This window comes from Coloeus monedula (genome assembly GCF_965178545.1).
Source record: "Coloeus monedula genome assembly, chromosome: 2".
Taxonomy (NCBI): domain Eukaryota; kingdom Metazoa; phylum Chordata; class Aves; order Passeriformes; family Corvidae; genus Coloeus; species Coloeus monedula.
Genome location: NC_138782.1, coordinates 18,405,388 through 18,428,092, shown reverse-complemented (window position 1 = coordinate 18,428,092; position 22,705 = coordinate 18,405,388). Strand labels below are relative to the sequence as shown.

General features: G+C 43.8%; 1 protein-coding gene across 1 annotated transcript in view; it reads right to left on the bottom strand.

The window, feature by feature from the left end:
- Nucleotides 1-3,165: 3,165 nt before the first annotated feature.
- FOXN2 (forkhead box N2) overlaps nucleotides 3,166-22,705 on the bottom strand; it is a 30,511-nt gene continuing 10,971 nt past the window's right edge. The window contains 6 exon segments of the mRNA XM_082302650.1: nucleotides 3,166-6,540; nucleotides 6,542-6,971; nucleotides 7,432-7,500; nucleotides 10,535-10,599; nucleotides 14,187-14,311; nucleotides 21,747-22,297. Coding sequence (XP_082158776.1) covers nucleotides 6,507-6,540; nucleotides 6,542-6,971; nucleotides 7,432-7,500; nucleotides 10,535-10,599; nucleotides 14,187-14,311; nucleotides 21,747-22,283 — 1,260 coding nt within the window. The 5' untranslated portion in view covers nucleotides 22,284-22,297 and the 3' untranslated portion in view covers nucleotides 3,166-6,506.

Below are 22,705 nucleotides of genomic sequence, written 5' to 3'. Positions count from 1 at the left end.
GAGGATGCTTCTCTGGGGAGCTCACATCACGCTCACAGAAAATGGGCTGTGATTGGGGCAAGGTGACATCATATTTTAAGGTAGCAGCCAACACGATTGCACTCAAGCTAATACCCAGAGATTTAAGGAAACATCTCCTCTTTCGGAACGGCTCAGCTCTGCCCACACCTCACCTGACCCAGGGAAGAGCCTGCGCGGAACAGCGGGACGTGTTGGCCAGCACATCACAGCCAAACTCAACAGGTGGAGTTTTCATCCTTTAAATTACTCAGAGCCAAAAGAAAAGCAAAATGCCTGCTATTTGTGGAGGCCTGACTGTATTCAGAGCATGGAAACCTCCACCAGCAGTTCAGAAAACACGCACAAAGCCAGTGAGAGAGAATAAAATGTACCCTTACTGAAAATAACCAAAAATTCAGTTGGCTAAGCTAATTTTAGCACTTTTAACAACTGAAAACCTACTGGATTTTAGTAAGGAACCAAGATACCAAGTTAATTAAATTTTAAAAAAGCCTTTGAGGCACAAAATCTGTTTTTCAAAGCAATGCTGTGTTAAGGTTGGTACAGGTACCTACAGAGATTTTTCTGAACACCTGCCTGGCAACTCTAAAGCACATAAGCACATCAGAGCATCTGAGGTTGGTCTGAGAGAAAACAACCTGCATTTTTAAGTATGAAAATAAACAGATTCTTAACTGCTATCAGCACTTCTGGAATGGATACAGAAATAGGGTATTCAGTCCAACCTAGTACAGTGCCCACTAGCACTTGGAGAGTCAAGGTATCAAGGAAATGGAGGTTATGGCAACCAGCAGAAAAGCAACACTCACATAGACATACCTAGGTTTAGGAAACTGGATGTCCTTCTCTGAACATTGAAAGAGCACAGACAGGTCCTTCTTTCTTTATTTTGGGCAGGCTGTGCCAAAAAGTCTTTCCTGGTGAGCAGGAAGGTCACCAGGAGGGATCACAAAGATTGTGACAGATCTCATTAAATCAACCTCCAGGTCATGAACTACCAAACTTCCTGCTGACTGGGGCCTCACCATTTGTCAGTGATGGAGGAGAACAAAGATAGGGACATATTAGTTGATAATAGGATTAGTCAAGCACATGTGGCCAGGTGAAGGCCATGCAGACAAGCGTGCTGCAAAGGCAGGGAAATATTAAGGTCAGGTTTCAAAGTAAAGCACTCTAGAAGAGTGGTTTTCACTCTTCTCAGGCATGTGCCAGCAGGCTGACTTCAGTCTGGAACTGTGGTACAGAAAAGTGGTTAAGAGGAACGAAGATCATGTCTTCCAAACGGAAAACAAATAATTCTGGTTTGTTTAACAAGTCAAGAGTCTAAGGAGGGAAATGATTGCTTTTGTACTGATGCAATAGGAAAATAAACATGCCGCTGTTTAATGAAGAGCTGTTTAAACGAACCCTGGCAGAGGGTAGCTAGTAATTTTATGTCAGCACTAAGTAGTTTACAACAGTAAGAGCAGGCAGCTTTCAGGGGAGCCTTCTGGAGGAAAGGGGAGAAAAAAAACCCAACCAATCTGAAGACTGAAAATTCAAGCAGAGGTGATATTGCTTCCCAGGTATGAGAACAACCCTCACAGGTAAAAACAAGGAAGATTTTTATGGTTAAATATGCTGGGAAAGTTCACAGTAACAGCATTACTGGACTACTATGTAATTATCTCTAAGCTACATGTATTCAGTCTGACTACTCAAAATAAGAACACTTACAGGTACCTGTAACCTCAAAACCTGTGAAAGAGTAACCATAGTCCCTGTCAAATTTAGACAACCATTTTTTCCAAATAAATGTAATCTATTAGGTATTTCTTCAACAACTGTCCTTAAAATACAGCTGGTGTAAGTGCATAATTACTTCAGTTAATGCTTTATTTTGAGAGTTGTGGCTCCATACAGAAGATAATTTCCAGCAAAGTCATAACAGAAGAAAACACTCTTGGGAAATTTAACAATGAGCTCAAGGTTCTCAGCATAATATAGTGAATAACAATTAGAAAGGTATCATTAACATATGATACATGGCTGTGATTTTGTCCAAACTAATTAGAGCAGTTGTTCTCTTATTAGTCTATTAAGATGAACACTAAATCAAATATATTAATAGTGCACATATATTCTGTAATGTGTGGTTTAAATTTTGTTAGATATGGCAATAAAACAAGTCTTTGTTAACATCTACTGTTATCACTTCAAGTACTGAGAAAGTTTTATGGTCATCAGATCCTAGAGCAAGCTCACCTTGGTGACACCAGTGGGTTAAACAAATAAAAATACAAGAGATGGACCAAAGTTTGCTTTTAATAGAGATAAACATCATGTCATATCTTGTTTTCCTCTGGTGCTTCTGCCTCTCAGGCACTGGAAGGGCACATGCTACGTGTGTGCATTTGAGAAAAAAGCTGGCCCAGGAGCAGCAAGCTGAGGTATAAAATGGGATGGGGAATATTATTCCTGCTAGTAAGAGGAGTCATTCCCACCTGTGTGCTTTCCATAAGGTCTTCTGTACAAAGAACCAATAGGCATCATAAATCACTACCTAGAGAAAGTAAACACTGAAAAAAACCCCAAACAAGACCTATGCTGCTTTATCCAGGGACTCATTTTTTAAACTACCTGCCCTGTAAATAGGCTGTTGATCTTTGAGTCACATCCAAGCAACTTGGCCACAGCAATACAGACACAGAACAGCAAATAATCACAGGTGTTTCATCAGCAAAAGATTAGTTATTTCTGGTTAAACAAGAGCTTTGCACAGGAGGGCAGAAGTTATGCAGTAGTGTTTCAACAATACCCAAGATGTCAAAACATTCCTTAGGTTCCAGGCTAAAGGGTGAAATCTTAGCCTTAATACAATGCTCTTCAAACTTTAGGGGCCAGCTATAGATGAATGTGACTCTAAGCAAATCCTGCTATGGACTGATAGGTATTTCACAGATGATTTCCACATGCATGCAAACACCTTAACCAACCCACATGAATCACACACTGGCCTTTTTACACTAGTCCAGTCTTGTGGAAGAAGTTTAAATGGGAAGGTGGAATAGTCAGCACCATCCGAGACCAGAGCCAGGGTCTGCAGACAAAGAGAGAACACAGCGCTTTCTGTTTGCAATGCTGTTTATTTTAGAAAAGCCCCTTTGATCATCTGAATGAAAAATGTGGGCAGAAAAGTCACAAATGTTATAAAACAAAGTTTATTCTGCAATATTTTGTCATAATGAATTGCATCTCTTTGGTAAAAATAAAATTTATAAACATTTTAATTAACAGAGATTAGCATACAAAAAACTAAACTTTTGTAAATCGTCTTTAAAACGGGTAAAGGACTAAACCAGAGGAAAAAGGGTTAGAATTGGTCACCTACTGGCAAAATTATTCTAAACAAACCCAAGGACATTGCTTATGCTACATTAGAAACAAGCTAACGGGAATGGTTTAAAAACAACTCTGGTTCATTTGATCAGAAAGCATTCTTACAATTCACTTTTAAATAAATAATAGTTACAATGAATTGGCAATTATAAAATGTTTTATATCACTATATGGCAGTAACATAATACTTTTAATTATGCACTTTTTAGTTTGAAGAAATGTACATTTATAAAACAGACTTGATAATGGCACTGGCAGTTAGGTGTGAAGAATGTGCTTTAAGATAAAATAGCAGGTGCAACATTTAAAATATTCTACCTTTTCTTTTCAATAAATATTTTGACCACACCATTATTTACGTGTATGAGTATACTTTGCTTTAATTAAAGCTTGTACTTTTCAGGCTGATGAAAAGTTGCAAACCACAAAACTTTCATTTTACAGTTGGATTTCAAAACATTTGATGTGACTTCTGTGGATCAGTAATTTAGGACTGGAACCTGAAAAGCCATTGTAGGTTTGTACAGTAATCACATCAGATTTACCCTGAACAGAGCAACCCACTGTGTACACAGGTCTCATACACTTCTTCACTGTATTTAAAGAGCTGAATGTGGTTCATTAATACTTTTCTTGCCAAAATTCATCTGAGTCAACCATTGGCATCAACATTTTACATATGTCACTAAAAAAAACCCCAAAGCCCAACAATCAAAATAACTTTTAATTATACTCCATTTATACTATATACACCAGGGTCTCTAACTGAGGTGGCAAACAAACCCAAACCCAATAGATATGTAAGAGAAAGGAAGGGCAGCTCTTCTCCCACTGCCAAGAGAGGTGCTCCACAACTGAGCTGTCAGCCTTTGCTGCCAAACACGTGGGCAGGGGCCTGGGACAACACGGTGGGACAGGGCAGGGGCACAGCTCATCTGCCTTCCCCTTTGGAAGCAGAGAGGGAAGACAGCAAAGCAGGAAGAGCAGGAAGAGCAGGGCCCTGCCACACCACTCTTGTGTCCCAGGGAAAGGCTGCTCCCCCCTTCCACAATTCCAGTTCTCCCAGGCTGACAGCTGTAAGGATGGATGGGATGCAGCTTTCTCTGCTAACTGCTGATTAGTAACTGGTTTTCACTGGTCATTGCATATAGTGATTAAATGCATTGTTAGCATCCCAATCCTTCAGGTATGCTGAAGTCATCGTCACCAACTGCAGGGTTAACAGCAGCATAGACACACTCCCGGTAAGTATCAACCTCCTCAAATTTTATCTGAGGCAAAAAATAATTCAGAACCAAATCAAACCATGGAGCCAACTATGACCACAGCTTCCAGAATACCTGGACCTTGATCCAGCTTTGGAAGCTACTGCAACCACTTCAGCAGGAGCCAGGCAGCACCCCTCTTCAACAGCGTAAAACTGAAATCATGGCATGAGCAAAACCTCAGGCTGCTCACAGTATTTCTGTGTATCTGAATCCTCCTTTTCACACTGACACAAGCTCTGCCCTTCACAGTTTTCCATGAGAGTTCAAAAGCAACCCATGAGCAAAAAGCAGTTCCACCAAGCATTCACATTTTCAACTCCTGAAATCCTAAGAACCACTGCATTGGTACTTAATTTTCCTTTAAATAGCGAGTTTTACCCCTACTACCGATCAGTAACACATCCAATATCAGATCTAATTGGCTAATGCAGCACTTGTGATAGCCAGAAGACACACACACGTCTGCACACACATTGCCCTGTTATAGGTGTAGGCTAACAGGTGCTCACACAAAGCAGGAATGAAGGACAGTATTTTCCTTCCCTTTCAAGAAATAAAACAAATCATTCTTAAAACTGAATTGGAAAAAGAAAAAAAAAAAAACAAAAACAACCAACTTTTTTTTTTTCTCTCCTAGTGTTTGTGCTTTAAATTCCAAAACACAAAGAACCTCGAATATTTCAGGCTTGATCCAACAGCCATTGAGTCAGCGGGAGCACCACCGTTGTCTTCAAGAGGCACTGGAATGGGCCCTCAGAGCAACAGACCTTCAGCAGCATGGCTGTGTTTGCATTGGAAGCAGACAGTTTAGGACAGGATTCATGAAGAGACTGACAAATAAGGAAAAAAAAAAAAGGGGGGGGGGGGGGCAAAAAAACCCACACTAGTCTAAAGAAAGGCATTCAAATAGCCAGGAAAATACTCCCTTAGGGAAAGGTTAACTTTTGGCTGAATCCAGCACTGTTTTCAACAGTGGGCATTGGTTTCCTAAGTGGCTCTGCTCCTAATTTTCACCCAGCTTGCCCAACACCTGGTGGAAGCAGTAGCTTCACGTTGGTGAGAACGTTTATGGCACATCATGCTACCTTTTCAGCAACAGGAAAGATGACCTTGGATAGCTGTTTACAATTCTGCAACATACTTAAGGCATCCTTGTATGTACAGTACTGTTAAAACCCACTCCAACAGAACTGCTTACCCATTTTTAAACAGAAAATTAAAAAAAAAGGCATCATCTACAGGAAGATGTAAGCAATCACCACTGATTTTAAAAGAAAAATAAGAAAAAGAGGGATAAAGTTCAACATACCACAAAACATTTTTTGGCTGAAGGATGTCTAGGAACTATAAAGAGATTCTCTTATTGCAAAATGAATTTGAATCCTTTACATGGAAGTCAGAGCCCTTAGACAGAACAAAATTCACCTCTGCAGATGGGGCCAGCAGAGATGTAAATACGATCCACAGTGTGCATCTGAACAAACGTATCTCTGAAAAAAAATAAAGTCAACTATTGAAAAGAAAAAAAAATTAAAAAGTGATCATTAAGAAGTATGCTTTCAGGTTTTCACAAGTCATGCATATCTTCTAATTTGAGAAGATTAAATATTTTCTTTTTAGGTGGTGATTTAAAAATAAATGGCTAAATTATAGTTTGCGCCAAAAATTAAAAAAAAAAAGCAGTGAGTCCTCTTATGGCTTTGATCTCCCTTGTGAAGGGGAAAAGTAGAAGAGTATTGCCACAATTAAAAAAAATATATGTATATATTCAACACTGACAAACATATTATTTTTTCCTTTGCTTGTGACAGTGGGTCTTTGCAGTACTTATTAAGGAACTCAAGCACGTTTGGATGCCAGCAAGGTGGAGCAGAGACCCTGCTGCTTCCTTCAGCTCCTCATCGATTTCCTGACACAGCTCCTCGAGTACTTTCTTGCTAGACTGACTTTCCTCAGAGGTATCTCCACAGGGTTGGGATGCATAGCCACTGTCTCCCAGAGGATCATCTTCATAGTCCACGTCTGTGTCCACCTCGCTGTGAAAGCCCTCGCTGCCATCGCTGCCGTCGTGGCTGCTCTTGGAGATGAACTCGTACACCTCGTCCAGGGAGGACAGGGAAGACACGCTGGACCTGGATGCGCAGCGCTGGGAGCCCATGCTGCTGGCGCTGTAGTTGTGATCCTCGCTCGGATCAATGTTGGTGGCTGTGGCGTCGTTCTCCTGCAGATTGATGGAGCTGGGAGGATCGAACGCGCTGCCGTAGCTCCTCTTCTTGGGTGTCTTCAGAGGCTGAGGTTTCTCGCCTATGGAAAACGAGACGTGTCAGTAGGCAAACGCTCCAGGGAGATCACCTGCACCATGAGCACACTGTGCCTGGCTGGCTGCAAGGGAAGCTGAATGCCAGCGTTGAAAGTCACAATGTGCCTGTTTGCTGTCATCCGCAGGGGACAACAGTCTTCAGCTAATCACAACCAATAGCTACAGGAACAGAGAAGTAGCCAAGAAACTCTTCTTACCATCTAGCACAGAGAGGGCAGGGATAGAACTTTGCAGAAAAACATCAAAATTAACTGGGAAAAGAAAAAGAAGGCGGCTTCTAAAAAAACTCTTGCAATGCTAGCTGAAAGAATAATTAAACCAGAATTACTTCTTGACTGCTCTTACTGTTTGGAAACCAAACCGTACTTGTTGCTTGAAATTTTATAGAGAAAGTATTTAGTTACTGAGTAGGGGATAAAAATGAGTAAAATGGCTTATGCTTACAGTCCAGCATCCCTTGTTGAATGGAAGTATTTAACAGCATCATTGCAGTAGCAGCATCAATATCAGATTCTGTGAAGCAGAAGCAGCAAAATGTTAGAACTCAGGTAAGCCTGACAAGATGAGGTGTCTAAAATATACAAATACATATATATATATATACACACACATATATATATTTGCCTGTACTGGCCTACAACAAAAAGCAGAGGTGGGGGGAATGTACAAACTCAGACAAAGCATGACCCCTGTACAGCTCAATACTGTTCCAGATCAGTCTCATACCTTAACTATGACATTCAAAGGCTGAATTCTCACATTGCATTCACTGAAGCCAAGAATCAGTGACACAATTAGACATTCAAGTGACAATGCTGTTGCTATACTTAACAAGTGCCTTTTGTTTGTACCAGTTGGGAGAGAAAGATTAGACACATGGCACAGCAAAGCACCTCAGCAGCTCCATACCCTGGCTGTGTGAATGTGCAAGGCTGGGAACAGCCGTGCCCATTAACACAGCACTAATTCAGCACACCTCCCTCCTCCAGCAGAATTTTCCACACTAATAAGTCAAACAGAAGAAATTGAGACTACAAGGGGGGAAAGGGCACTGAACTGCTCAGTCTAGAAAGCAGGGGGGTCTAAATAATAAATAGGCACGTAGAAAGGTTGAGGTGAACTGCGGCACTGTCAGCTGCAGTGAGAAGCACTGCTGCAAAATGCCATCCTTTGCACAGCAGATTGCTCACATTTCTGAAAGGCACCTTGAGAATAACAGGGCAAAGACTGACATCTCTAACCAGACCAGGTGAAAGGGAAAAGAAACAAGCACACCTTTCACACTCTTTTCAGGACATGCACATGCCCTTCAAAGAGGAGGAAATCCTTGGCTCACTTCTGCAATGGATGATGAACACTCCTTACACAGGACAGAAATATGTATAGAGGACTAACCAGGCAAAACAGGAGCAAAGAGACAGTGAGCCCTCACAAGAACTTGGGTGTCTGAGAGCAAAAGATCACATCTGAGGTGTAGGTAGGTATGTACATATGTATGAGCAGGGAGTGGAGAACAGGGCTGGAAGACAATGTGCTGGAAGGGGCCAGCAGCAAGCAGAACAGGCTCTCAGTTCTGCTGAACTGGAACTGTGGGGGGAACTGTTAAAGTGAAACACCAGCAATATCATTTTGATGGCATTTGTTTTCCTCCCCACATTACAGGCATTAACTGTATTACTGAATTTAAGGGGAGGGTAGTACTGGGAGGGGGACTGCAGAGTTGCCAGCATGGCTTCCTTATCTTAATAATCCTCCCTAACTTCATCCATGGTCAAAGAGAAATCTGAAGAACATGACACCTTGGGAATGTTGTACCAACACAGGAAGGGGGCTGAGCTGCTGTTTCCAACGCAGGTTATAAAACATACACATTTTGTTTTCCATGTCTTTCATTTTAAATCCAGCATGCTTTAGGGTTTACCCCACTGTACTGATGTGATTTTTTTTTCCTTCTGCTTTGGCTTTCTTTGACAGACAAAAAGCCCCTGAATTCATTGGTTATGTGCACCCAACTGACAAAAAGAAGTCAAAAAATAAAGCATGAAGAATTACTTTGCTCCACCAGTGTAATCAGAAAGTGAAACATTCCCATTCCTTACTTGCTATCTCAGACATTTTATTTTATCATCTGCCGTTGGTATATAAGCAGCACCTTGTTAAAATGACAGGCAATAGGAGGCATTAATGCAATGCAGGATTACTACCTACAGAGAATATTTCTGCACCTTAATACTCCCAAAGAAAGAGGAGAGGCACTTCTGCAGTGCATTCTTAGCTGTGCTCTGTGTCACTGATAATGTGCTTTGGCTTCACTTGTGATTGCTCTTCTCAACAGAGCAGTATTTCCCAAACTTATGCTTCTCCAGCAGAACAGCTAAGGAAGCACCTTATTCCAAGGAATTCTGTTCATCTGCACAAGAGCTGCCCTGTGGGACCCCAGGAACATGAATGGCTTGCCTCTAATGCCAGAGAAACACTGAACAGGCTCCCCCACATGCAGAAATGAAATGATACCAGATACCGTCATTATTTTAGCTCCTCTGGTGTAGCTAATTGGAAGATGCAACATCAGACTGGCAACCTCCAAACCTGTCACACCAGCAAAATCATTAGGAGGAGAGGGATTTCTTGTGTTCTCCAACAAGCCCTGAGAATCCCAGATCCATCAGCCCTGCAGCAGCCAGCCAGCCAGCCAAGGATGCTTCCCTGCCACCCAGATGCCACCCCAGAACCTCCATCTGGGTGCATGGTGATCATCACCTGTGGGCCAGGCAGCTGCATGGTCTCTAAAATGCCTTGGCTTTGCTGCCTAACCAAAGTTGCTGGTTTCTGGCCAAAAACTAAAAGCAACCTTCTCACCTCTAAGCCTACTGAGCCAGCAAAAAAAGGGAGCTGGGTGTCTGCTCAAGTGCCACTTGGGCAGTGCCTTTCACTATCCTTCTGAAAGAGCTTTAACAACACTCCCCTGCAACACATTTGGTTAGATTCAACTCTTTAAAAATTGAGTACTGTTCACTTTTCAGCACTTAAAAACCAAATTTATCACTTTTGTCTAGGACAAGGCTTCAATATATTCAGCTTTATTAGTGAGGTGCAGGAGCTGTGCTCAACTGGCTCCTTCAAAAGAAATGCTGCAATCCCCAGCACACTTTCTAACTCCCTCTTGGTACCACAAGTTTTACACTCTAACATTTGCTACCTTTGGTTCTCAGTTCTCGGTCTCCAATAAAACTTTTACAGAATGTGCAGGTTTCAGATTAATTTTCTACTGAACTATTCATTAAGTAGGTCATACTTGGGAGTGATGCATGTGCTGACTATTTTGCTGTCAGAACAAGAGGGCCCCAATTACACCTTGAAATTCACCTTATGGATTTAAAATTAATACACGAGTAGCTGATATAACACACAAGCATTGTACTACATCTGAAATTTTTGTCATCTAGCAGACCCTTCAGAGCAGGGACAGAGACAACATCAGCTGGGCTGCAGCACCTGCTTGTGACCAAAACCAGGGGAGGAGAGTGAAAGAAAATTCAAAGTTTACCTTTCAGAGATCGGCCATGATTCTGCTGAAGGACTGAAGTCAGGTAGTGAGGGGATGATGACCTACTGAAAAAGAAATTCAACAGCTCAAAGCCAAGCCCTGATTAGGCAAATGATTTGTACAAAGTACAGCAGACACAATATTATGATCACAGAAGGGTAAAAACAAAACCAACCCTATTCACCACAGGAAGGCAAGCAATTGCTGCCCTCAGTAGAGGGCTTGACACTGGTTCTTAGTTTGTGTAGCACTATTTAAGCCACCACCAGCATTTGGAAAACACCTCCAAACACACATATTTAACAAAAATCTTGCTGGCAAGAGGTATTGGCTTACACATTTATATTTGTGTCTAGAGGATTTTAAACAAAGATATGTATTTTTTAGTACATAAAACCCACACGTGAGCAAAACATTAGCTCATACAGGGATGCTCAGAGGACAGGTAAGGACCAGCAGTGTTAATTTGCTTTTCCAAACAGTGGTGGGGAATTAACAAAACCAAAAAGTAATAGGCAAAAATAAAAAAAACCAACAACAAACCAAGACACCTGCTGATTTTAAAGTTATCTGAAGCTCAACTGTTGTGGTGATGCTATCCAGGGTGGTTTTTCATAATCAGACCAGCTTTGCACCTGACAAAATATCCCTAAATCCCTCACAAAATAAAGGGCAAGTTAAAGCCTTCACATGTTTTTTTCTCTGCTACACACCCAGCCCTAATTATTCAGTTTATTATAAATATATTAGCGAGCAGTTAGAAGTGACTCCAACAAAAATAGTACACACTATTAAAATTACATGAAATACAGCAGTGTGCGTCTTTTATAGTGCTGCTGGAACAATCTAAAGGGTGATGACAGAATTTTCAAGCCCAACCTGCAAGAGAAACCTCAGCTGAATGGGAAGAATGTGCAAAACTAGGGTTCACTGTCTGGTATCTTTTCTCGTAGCAGCCATGGAGCGCAAAGGGAACAGATCCAAAAATGGGTGGGGGAAAAAAAAATTAAAATAAAAGGAAAGCAATGGTCCAACCCAAAATGGCTGGCTTTGCAGCCCACAGATCCATTGTACAAAGAGATGCTAAACATCTTCATCCTTTTGTCTAAGCTCAGATCCTTCAAAAATCATGCCCACATAGAGCTCCCCCAAGCAAATTAATGCCTGGTGTTGATTAAGACAAGCCATGCATAAGGTATCTGCAAGATGAGGGCTGTGGCTCTCCCCAGGGCTGTAATTCATGTAGCACTAGAACCAGAATGCAACCAGGGGCTTCACAATGACTTGTTGAACAAGCTGTGCAGAAATAAGATGCATCAGGGATGCCAATCATCTATGATAATAAAAATTTCAGTGTCACTAGACACAGATTACAGTTTTGGAAAGCTTCTGCTCCAAGTAACAGCTTAAATTTTATTTTAAAATCATGCTGAATGATAGGCATACTCCCCACAAACACACTGTAAAACAATCATGAACACCAGCCTTCCCACAGAAAAATTCAGAGACTCTCACAGCTGAATTCTAGGATCACTCTGTGGATAAATTTGGACAGTACTTCCAGCCTCTCTCCAGCTGTACCTCCAAGCTTCCTCTCTCTGTACAACAAGGCAGATCCTTGGGGGCCCTTCCCCAAAATTAGGCCAGAATTTAAATCAAATCCAAGCATGGAAGGAGGGGTGGGGGGTAGAAATCTGTTTTTCTGTGGGTGATGGAAAGTCACATAAATGTTTTTTATTATTGAAGGAAAATAAACCAGCTTTCATTAGGGAGCAGTTTGGTATCTTAATATGTTGTTTCTTATTTTCTTGTACTCATAAATACAAGCACTGCAAAACCCTTCCCGTGTTGAAGTCGGTGGGAATTTTGCCAGGTGGCTTCATTAGATCCAGGATTTCCTTGTAATTGTTGGCAAGTATGACTAGTCCTTCAGTAAAGGAAAAAAAAAAGCTACCAAAAACAACAGCTTCAAATTAAAATCCTGATCTTCCAAATACTTCAGCATGCAGATGAAAAGTCTCCTTCCTTACACCTAAGTTCAGTATGTTGCATTTATCCAAGCTAAGTAAACCACACTTAACACAACTTCAGCTGGACTAATCTTGGAGACCCTGGAGATTTTAAAAGCTTAACTGGTCAAGGCTGTGAACACCCTGCCCTAGGCTGAGTCTGTCTCGATCCTCTGCACCTCTGGCAGACCAGACAATGTCCAGAGGTCCCTTCCCATCTGTATCATTCTCTACATTTTGAACTCTGGCTGTAGTAACACAGAGTATTAAAGCTTTCAAGGATCAAACCTTCACTTGAGCCGTACCCAAAACCAGAAGTCCATACCCCTACACAGAGACATTAAAGCCTGTAAAAGCATTATCCTCTAGAGCCCAGTTAGTCATTTCAATAATCTTTATTCCCATAAACCCCAAGAAATATTGCCAGTCATCTCATACTTTCCAATCTGACTATTTCTTAATACTTAAATGTTTCAGGGTTATTTTAGTAATGCTCCCAATTCCAACAGAAAGCTGGAAAACAGGATACTTCTGCCTGGCTTGTTCCATCCCAGGATGTCCCTGGGTTGGAGAGAGACCAGAGACAACTGGTTTTATCTTGTGGGTTACAAGTCACACGGGACAAGCCCATGCCACAAAAAACCCTTCAGCCCCTGAGGCTTGCACAGGGGTGCCAGCTCCCAGAGTCAGTGTGCTGTTGGACCCTGAGAAACATCTGCTCAGAGATATCAGTCTTACATTCTGCTCCAGGAACCCCAGTTCCTCCTGCTTGTTAAGAAAACTCCCTGCAGTAAGGTTAAGGCATAGGGCAATGTACAGACACCTTAATTACCTCTTATCTCATCCAAATTCTTTCCTGAACTAGACAAACCAGTCACATGCCTCCCTCAGAACGGGGCTCACCCAACGTGCTCCTCTGCTTTCTGTCCCCCTGCCTCCACAGGCTGACCCAGCTACTGCTCCTCTTCCTCTACTCAGGACACACGAGGTTGACTTCAAATTCTCCAGAATCTATTGCCCAATCTTAAAACTGTGCTGGTAAGGAAGACCTGGTTTCAGAAGTCTTGCATGCCCCACCTCAGAGAGCATTTATGGCAAAGGCTGTCTTTTCCATCCCTGCTGCAAAATGCTCTAAAACAGCCTCAGAGAAAAACAACCCTGTCCGAGCAGCCTCTCTCAGCACTTCAGACTGTGGAAAAGTCGGTTGTTTTTCACAACAGCACAGAATAGATACATTTCATATCCAGACATGTGACATCCAGGAGAAGACACCCACCTCCTCCAAAGAGACAGGTCAGGTACCACCCTAGGCCAGTCCTGATAGACTGTGCTTGAAAGAGGATTTTGTTCCAGTTCCTAGGACTGCTTGCCCTCTTGGAGAAATTGGGCTCTCCAGAAAGCAGCCAGCACACCCCTGACCTTCTTTTAAACTCTCCCACAGTTAACAGGAGACTTGGACACACCCCAGATGTGCTGTCTGAGAAGCCTGAGCTCATTGCATCTCCCCACCTCATCCAGCTGGTCTCACCTAAGGCCCACTCAAATTCTGCTCTCAGGTGGCAGCAGATAACAGCACTTCAACACCCTCTGCTACCTGGAGCAACATAACCACATGTCCTGCTTGGATGAGAACATTCACCTACCTGGGTGGCGACGCCGGTGGAGTATAAAATGCAAGTGCTGAGGAAAAAGGCTGTTTTTTCAGTGCTTGGACAAGATTAGGTTTGTATTTTGGGTCAACACACCACAACGACCCTTTTCCATTCACCTGCAACAAAGAAACACAGCAAATTAGAAAATCCAGGACCAGGTTGTTACAGTCCTTTCTAATTTAATATCCCCCAAGTTGCAGCACAGTGCAGTGACTGCACGTAGGCATGCACCACTGCACAGCTGATGCACAACATCTGCACACAGTCCCATCGCCTGCATGGAAAGTTGATGCTCCCAAAATTGAGAAAATGGTCCCCAAACTCTCATTATACACTATGGAAGCACCAATCTTGCAGGTTGGGATAGCACCTCCAAAACCCCTTCTGTAAAGCCCCATTCCCATTTGTCCTCCACACGCTGTAAACCTTATTTTAACACTCGTTAAACAGAGCTGTGAATTTAGGGATCTGCCCAGGCACCAGCAAACTGATCAGCAATCTTTTCTTTAACATGTTTCTAGGTAAGAAACCAAAGCACCTTTCCCTCTGTTTAGATATAGACCCATACTCATTTAACTTCACATCACCCTGGAAAACCATCTTGCTCAATGCCCAGCTACAAAATGGATTAATCCCACTTTTCCAAAATCTGAAAACCTAATGAATGTGGTTTTGATGCACCTAACAATGTAAGCACCCCTGTGCTAGTCATTCTTGATACTAAATTTGGTATGTTGAAACTTAAGCAAGATAAAGAACCTCTTGCTTCTCTCAAAGGTTTCTTCACAAATTTACTAAAAAAGAACCTATTTTTTTGAGCCTGCCAGTTCTTGCAACTTGAAGAAAAAAAATTAAATAGGAAAGTAAAATACAATTCTATAATCACTGACCTGACAGATCAGCTAAAAGCTCTGCACACAGAGCCAGATTTTTTTGGGACAACAGATGCTACAGAAATGGAAATGTACATGGCTGAAGGATGGGGCAGCTGTACACCTGAACAGTAAAATCCTTCTAAAGGGTTTTTGGGGCTAAATATCAGAGCAGAAACCCAACCTTCATGGAGAAGCTTCCGGGAGCCCACAGTAGCCAGCTGGCCTCCTGCTGCCAGTATTGGGGCAGTAATTTCAATTTATGGATGGACGCTCCTTGTCTTACTCCAGATGAAAAGGACTTACAAAGCATGCAAGTCAGTGGTTCTATTTAAGTCACAGGGGCTTTCTGAGAAGAGGAAATACCTTGCTATCAATAAAGAAAAATCAAGCCACGGAGAGCCCCAGCTGAGAAAAAGATGCAGCTCTGCAACTGTAGCTGAAGCCACTGCCTTTAACAAAGATCTCTCAGCTGCTGCATCTCTCCAAGCTTTTTTTTTTTAACCTGATTGTTATAAACATATATTATAGTATTGGCTCCTGGCAAAGTGTTAAGGTAGATATTATATAATGTTAGAAATGCTTTTTGCTGTGTGGATGTAGTTTTCTCTCGTTTTAGCAAGAATGTTAGCAAGTGTGAGCAAGTAAGATAACCTCCAAGTGAGCAGGGGATGAGGCCCAAGGAGCTGCTGATCAACACTTTGTCCAGAGAACAAAAGGGCCCAAAGGCTGCTCCACCCGGGGAATGGGCAGCCCGGAGGGTCGGAGAACTGCTATCACCGCTCTGCCCGGGGGGCAAAGAGGCCAAAGCTGCAATCAGCCCTGACTGTCTGGAGAATTAAGAGATCCACCCTACCATCGACTCTTACCTAGCGGGCCCAACCCCAAGAATCAAAAGAAATAAAACCACAAGGCAGAAGACTACGCATGCTTTAAAAAGGCAGAACCAAGGAGTGGCCGTGCAGATCAATTCCTGGAAAAGTTTGAATATGAATAAAGAACAGACAGTAAAAATGGTATAAAAAGGACTCACCTCGAGCATCAGGTGTGCTCTTGGCAGAGCGCCAAGGCACCCGGCCGTTATCCCTTTGCTTTATTTTATGTGTCTCTTATTGTCTTTATATTAAACCCTTTAAATTCTAACAGGAGAGTGAACCTCGTTTTTCACACTGATCTTCCTCATACTCATCTTTTCATGCTAAAACTGAGCACGGCCTGTAAGATACTCATCAAGAATCTTACTGTTAATTAATAAACAGCCATGGTGGCAGGCAGAATGATTTAGCCACCTGGGTACTAACAGGGAGCATCCTCCCAACTGGCTCTATCCGTCATCTCAGTGACGGACTTACACCCTGATCCTTTTCCTGCACCTCTCCCATACCCCCTTCCTCAGCACCCCAATCATGCCCAACTGGGTTTTTTTTGTCCTTCCCTTTCATAGTTTTGAGGCTATTACCCCCAGGGAGCAGCAGGAACTCCCCTGATGAGCAAATGACTGCTCCACGCTGTGTTATCTGCTACTTTATCTGGTACTTCAGGTGAGCACTTCATGCCTCATTCAGTTCAGCTGCTGGGGGTTAAGTTTCCCTCTTTCATCTTCCCAGCAAGGTACTTACTCCTCCAATTTGCTGCCCTGACAACATAACACAAGGATTCTCGGTGGGTATTGCAACAACAAGCTGAACCCGGGCACACCCTGAAGCCATCCAGATACTGACAGATCCAATGCAACAGGCAGTAAACAGGGTGACGACTTCTTTGGGTCACGAGTAACGTGAAACCACACTTCCACCCACCTTGGGAGATACTAAAAGTAGACACTGATCAAAAGAGATTATGTTTGCTTGCACCCTCTGCTCAGCAAAGCCAGGCGGTAGAAGTCCAGCCCAGGTCTGAAATTAAGTGTCATGAGTTAGGGGAAAGCCTGCCACAGCTGGAGCTGGAAATGCCCCAGAACCAATATCCAGCTTTAAAACAAGCCGGAACAGACTGTGCCATTTCTCCTAGCAAGGACTAATTCAGGACACTCTAAAATGCTAAACGGCCTTTGGAGGTTAGTATTTCACATTAACAGTGAGGCAAGTGTTGGAATGAAATGTAGGTGTAACTTTTACTGAAGATCTTAGAGAAAAATCCCTCCAGAGTCAGTGAAAAGAGGCAACCAGGCTCTTCTTACTCTGCAGCTCAAACAGGGGCATTCATATGGTTCTGAGATTAGTTTTCGGTCTATCATCTTTTCTGCACTTTTCTAATGTTTCTAATTTGACTTGCAGGATTTTATCTAGGCAAGAATAAAGCAAGGGAAATAATTCCTATGTTTTGAAGTATTGGAGCTATTTTGTAAAAGACAGTAAGTTTCCAGCCCCCCGTGTTTCAGGGCTGGATTACAGAAATGCAGGTTGGAAATGGAATGCCTTCCATGATCCAGCCTTATCCTTTACCACCACCCCACTAGAGTCCCCCACCAGCCTGGTGAGTAAAGTCCAAGGAGCAACCAAACCAGAGCCCCTTGGCTGGTGCTGGTGGCTCAGGCTCACTGCAGACACACGTCCCCGTGCTTCAGAGAGCTGTCCATCAGCTTCAGACCTGGGCAGCAGTCCTGGCTCCATCAGGTATGGACAGTGCTCACCAGCTGCATCCCCCTGAGCACAGCAAACCACTGGAAAATGCTGTCTGTGTGGAAGGAGGTATATAAATATTCACCAAAAGGTTTACCAGATAAAAGGCATCTCTCTCCTGTCTCTACAGACTTATAGATAGGACCTGCCTTGCTCTTTGCCCAAATACTTGAAAAGCTACACAGATTGTTTATCACCATCTTTTGACAAAAAAAAAAAACAAAACAAAACAACCAACCACAAACAAACACCTAAACCACATATTTACCAAGAGGAGGTTTGTTGATATTCAAGCCCTGTAACCCCCAGCCTCTAGAGGAAACAGTGGCAGGGCCACATCCATGCAAGCAGGGGCCTGCCAAATTGATGTTTCACGTGGATGCTGATCCTGCCTCCTCACAGCTCTTCTCCTCAGTATCAATTAACAAATAATCCCCAATGCCATAATTGTAAAAACAAGTCTAGCAAAGAGCAGGGAAATTCTTCATGGCTTTCAGCCCCAAACTCCTTTTCACTTGAGGTCCTCCTGTGCTATAGAGCACATGCTGCTCCTTCAAAAAAAAGCAATGTCACCGTGTAGGCACCTCTTTCCTCAACACCAAGGCAGCACGACAGTGCTTAAGATGCAAAGAGCATTAGCTGCATCTTCTGAGGATCACTGACTCACAATCACACCTCCACATCGCCAGAGGCACCAGGGCCACAGCACGAACACTGGAAGGCAAGCAGGTGTCCCTGGGACTGCTCCAGCATCACCCTCTTGCTGTTCATCACCACTATAACGAGAGACCCACTGGAAATCTCATCTGCCTGGCTGACTGCAGACATGTTCTTGACTGCAGCTCTAACAAGAAAGGGTATTTCAGCTCGTGGGTCTGTCACCTGGGGTAAACCTTGACACACCACTCAGACAGAGCAGCAGTGTGCTATGTGCACGCAGAGCAGGCAATGGGATTTTAGCAGAGATGTGATGATATCCATACATCCTGACTCCATGGCATGAGAAGTTCCTCCTCTCGACCGCAATGGCATGAGGCATCTCAAGGCACTTACTTTCCTTTCAGCACCACTCATTAAAGGAAAACCACAACATACAATTTTTTACAATGGTCCAAGCAAGGACAGTCTTCCCCTAATCTCTGCTGGATGCTGTCCTAGACCCCTGACCCCCTGCAGCCTGCAGGTATTTAGTTGGCTGATGTAAAACAAACAAACAGAACAATCAGCCACAGCTGTGACCATCCAGAGCTACATCTGCAACATGATGGGGCACAGCCCGGTGGAAAGAGCTCTGCAGAGAAAGGGAGTTGGTGCTGAGGGGTCAGCTGTTTGTGCCTTGGATGTTCTGCTCAGATCTGCTCCAGCAGGGTCTTGTAGACAATGCCCAGAGCCATCAGGGCACAGTAGGCATGCTCCTGCAGCAACTCTTCCAGGTCAGCACCAGCCAAAATGAGTCCAGTGCAAGAGTCCTGAAACCGCCCTGCAGTGCCAGCTCAGGGGGCTAACTGGGGAAAAATCAGATTTCCTTCAATGTGCACTCCCAATCCAAAACAAAATATCAGCATTATGGCAAAGGTGAAGACAGACTCTTCCTTCTTTTGCTGCAAGACCTCCAAGAGATGATTTCACAGCTGACAGCCAGCAGCAATAGCCAGGGAGGTGTCAGAGAGCAGCCTGCCCTGGGATGCAGGGGCACAGACCATCCATCCCCTACTGTCAGACATTTAGATTCTTCCAACACAAGATCCCAGATTCATTCAAAAGGCTTTAAAACCCTTCTTACCCTGACATTACCAAATAAACCATGCTCCTCTGATACAACGTGCCATGGATCTTTCTGCTTCCACAGGCACTTGGCATGGAAGAAAAGTTGTTTGCGTGCTCCCTTTGAAGTACAGAATGCCATTAACAAAGAAAAAAATGGAAAAAAATACAAAATTATCTTGCCCTTTCCGAGAAGCACCCAGAGACATGGCTAACACATGGTTACATGCAACAGGATCAGCAAAATGAGCTTGTGAGCAACTGCTGCTTGCTCCAAGTGACACCTGAGGAGCTCATCCAAAGAGGTCTGCAGCATTTCCATCACCTGCCAGATCAACTCCCATGGAGTCCAGGCATGCTGCTGCATGCCACAGACTTCTTTTGCAGGAAGAATTTGGAGCAGTACCCTCATCTGGTCCTTTTCTAAGCGGGGCAGAGGGTAAAGATTTAACTGCTGCTTGTTGGAAATGAGGAAGCTTCAGCAAGGTTTCAGGAGGGACTTTTTTGGGGTGTTTTTTTTTTTTTAAGCGCAGTTTCTGTTCTTTAGATTTAGAGAGCTGTGCAGTTTCTGGAGCCCTGGGAAACCACTGACAGAGCACATCAGCATCACCTTGCTGGTAGCAGTGGGAGATAGTCTGCATTTTGCTCTTCCTGCTAGAGATGTCACATTGAGCAGCAAGCCATTCTCTGAGCCCAGCAATACTCATGGAGATGGCAGGGTAAGCAGGGGACCAGGCAGTCTCAAGCTCCTGCCACCCAAACATCAAGACAATGGGTTTGAGCAGTAACTCCTAACCCTTGAGGCTGGAAACAGCAGAGCATTAAAGGGCAGATCCACAGACAGAAGGAACTCATACCAATTTAGATTTCCCTTTCCTGCCCTCATTTTTCTGAAACTCATGTCACCCTCCTTGGACAGAGCCACCCAGGCCTGTAACAGCACTTTTGTCACCTGCAGCAGCATGTGGTCCCTGCTCAGATCCAGTCCTCCACACAGGGGACAGCTTGAGCGTCTCAGTTACCCCATTATAGCACCTGGGGCCACGTTAGGAGCCCATCCTAACACTCTGCAGAACTCAGCAACGGGGTAGTTATTGGACTTGTCACATTGCAATACAAAGTCACTTTTTTTTCAGGGCAAAGCTGCTGCTTGTGAAAACAACACCCTAACAATTTAATGCAAAAGCAGGAATATTGAGAAGCAGTGGTGTTCAGTCCTATCAGTACAAGGCAGTCCTCCCCAGTGCCCACTCAGCTCCAGGACCCCTCTCTACAGTGCGAGGCTGTCAAGCACGCCAAGCATTGCAGGCATTTCTGATAACAAGCCTGCTACCACCGAGTCTGACCTCCAAGCACAGGACTTGTTTGTTGACTTTCAGTATGTGGCTTGTTAGTTTATTTAAGTCACAGCCAGCTCTTTGAGGAATAAGATGGGAAATGAGAGAGGGAGGAAGAAAGTAAGTAGGAAAATCATACAAATCAGAAGAAAGAACTTGTACAGAAAAGAGTATCCTTGACTTTAAGAAGTGTGTCTGCACCACACAGAGACACACATCTTACAACAGATGTTAAAGCATTACAGCCCATTAAATGCAGGAATTAATATGGTTATTGGAAAGCTAGAGCTGTGCTAAGTGTAACAGGAGAGCACAAGTAGAAGAGGCAATTTAATATTTGAGAAAGCTGTTGGACTGAGGAACACTCAGCCACATACATCCAGTGTGCCCACAAGCAAGAGCACCTTGCAGAGGACCACATCTGCACCCAGAGGGGCAACATCCCTGCTAGCCAAGCAGGGAAACTGGTTGCCATCCCACAGTCTCTTCTGCTTGCCAGTGCAATTGTAGCCATGGCTGTGCTGGAAAAGCAGGGAAGGAGCAACATACCCCAGAATTTCAGCACTGAAAAACAGAGAAAGCACTTGTTTAAGCTTCATCAGGAAGAAATCCTAGGAGGGTTATCTGAAATTTCATGCTGGTTATTGCAGGCTAACAACACTGTAAGTAAATGGAAACAGAGTACTTTGCAACTGCATGTGTGCCACATTTAAAAAGGATGCACCACAGCTGGGTGTACCCAGGTCAACAATAAATAACAAAACCCAGTGACTTTTGCCATCCTGCGATTTCTCAGAAGCAGCACTTCCAAACCACCTCCATCTGCAAGTAAAGTGTTAAGAGGACATGGCGGGGGGGGGGGAAGCCCCAGACAAAACATCCTTAAGAACAACAGAACCTTCCCCATTTCTCCCTGAATTTCAAACTTGCTCCACCCTCCCTCCTGCCAGGTCTCACCTTGCCATGGCTTTTCTCCACCTTTCGGAAACACTTGTTCAAGGAGAGGTTGTGTCGGACCGAGTTCTTCCAACCGGTGGGGGCCGTGGCAAAGTAGGGGAAGCGATCCAGGATCCAGCTGTAGATTTCTTTGACTGGCAAGCTCTTGTTGGGGGACTGCTCAATCGCCATGTAAATGAGAAGGCTGAAAGAGTAAGGGGGTTTGGAAGTGGAGGATTTTTTCTCAGGGTTCTGGTAGCAGGATGGTGAGAAGGATGGCACACCGTCACCCTCGATGTCGTACAAGGGGCTAACAATTGGAAGGCCCTCGCTGCCAAGGCTGAAGTTTGTTAGCAGGTTAGTACTTTCGTGCAGCCAGTTCAAATTTGTGAGCTCATCATCTGCTGAATCTCTGTCCACCACGGTGGCCTTCGGCTTGCCGGCGTCGCCCGTGTCGGGCAGGCTGCCCATCCCATGGCACTGCCGTAGTCCTGCAGCTTTTTCTGCTCCGGGCGTTTCAGCTTTCTTATCCGGAGTCATTCCAGTGACTGGACCCATTTAGCTTGATTGGTCTGCAACAAAGGAGATGGTCAGAAATCACTGCAAACCACCACAATCACATCCAGCAGGAGCCCACCAAACCCAAGTGTGGGGCTGCACCATCCCCATGCAGCGCGCGGACACTGAAGCCACCGGTGAGAGGCAGGGTCCAACAGGAGCCTCCCGGTAATCTCCTGAGTATGTGTTAACTCCCCTTGGTTTATAAGCAGAGCTTATGGGAAGCACTTCGAAACTGCTGTATCTATCCAGAAACACCAATTCAGACACAGAAATAATAGCTATTTGGATGCCAATATTTGAAGCCTGGAAAAGACTTTAACAGGTAGGATCTCATCCTTTCAGCTCCCACATTAACTCTTAAGTTACTCATTATACTGTAAACTGACCCTGTTTAGAAGTGTTTGCCTTTGGTGTCCAAA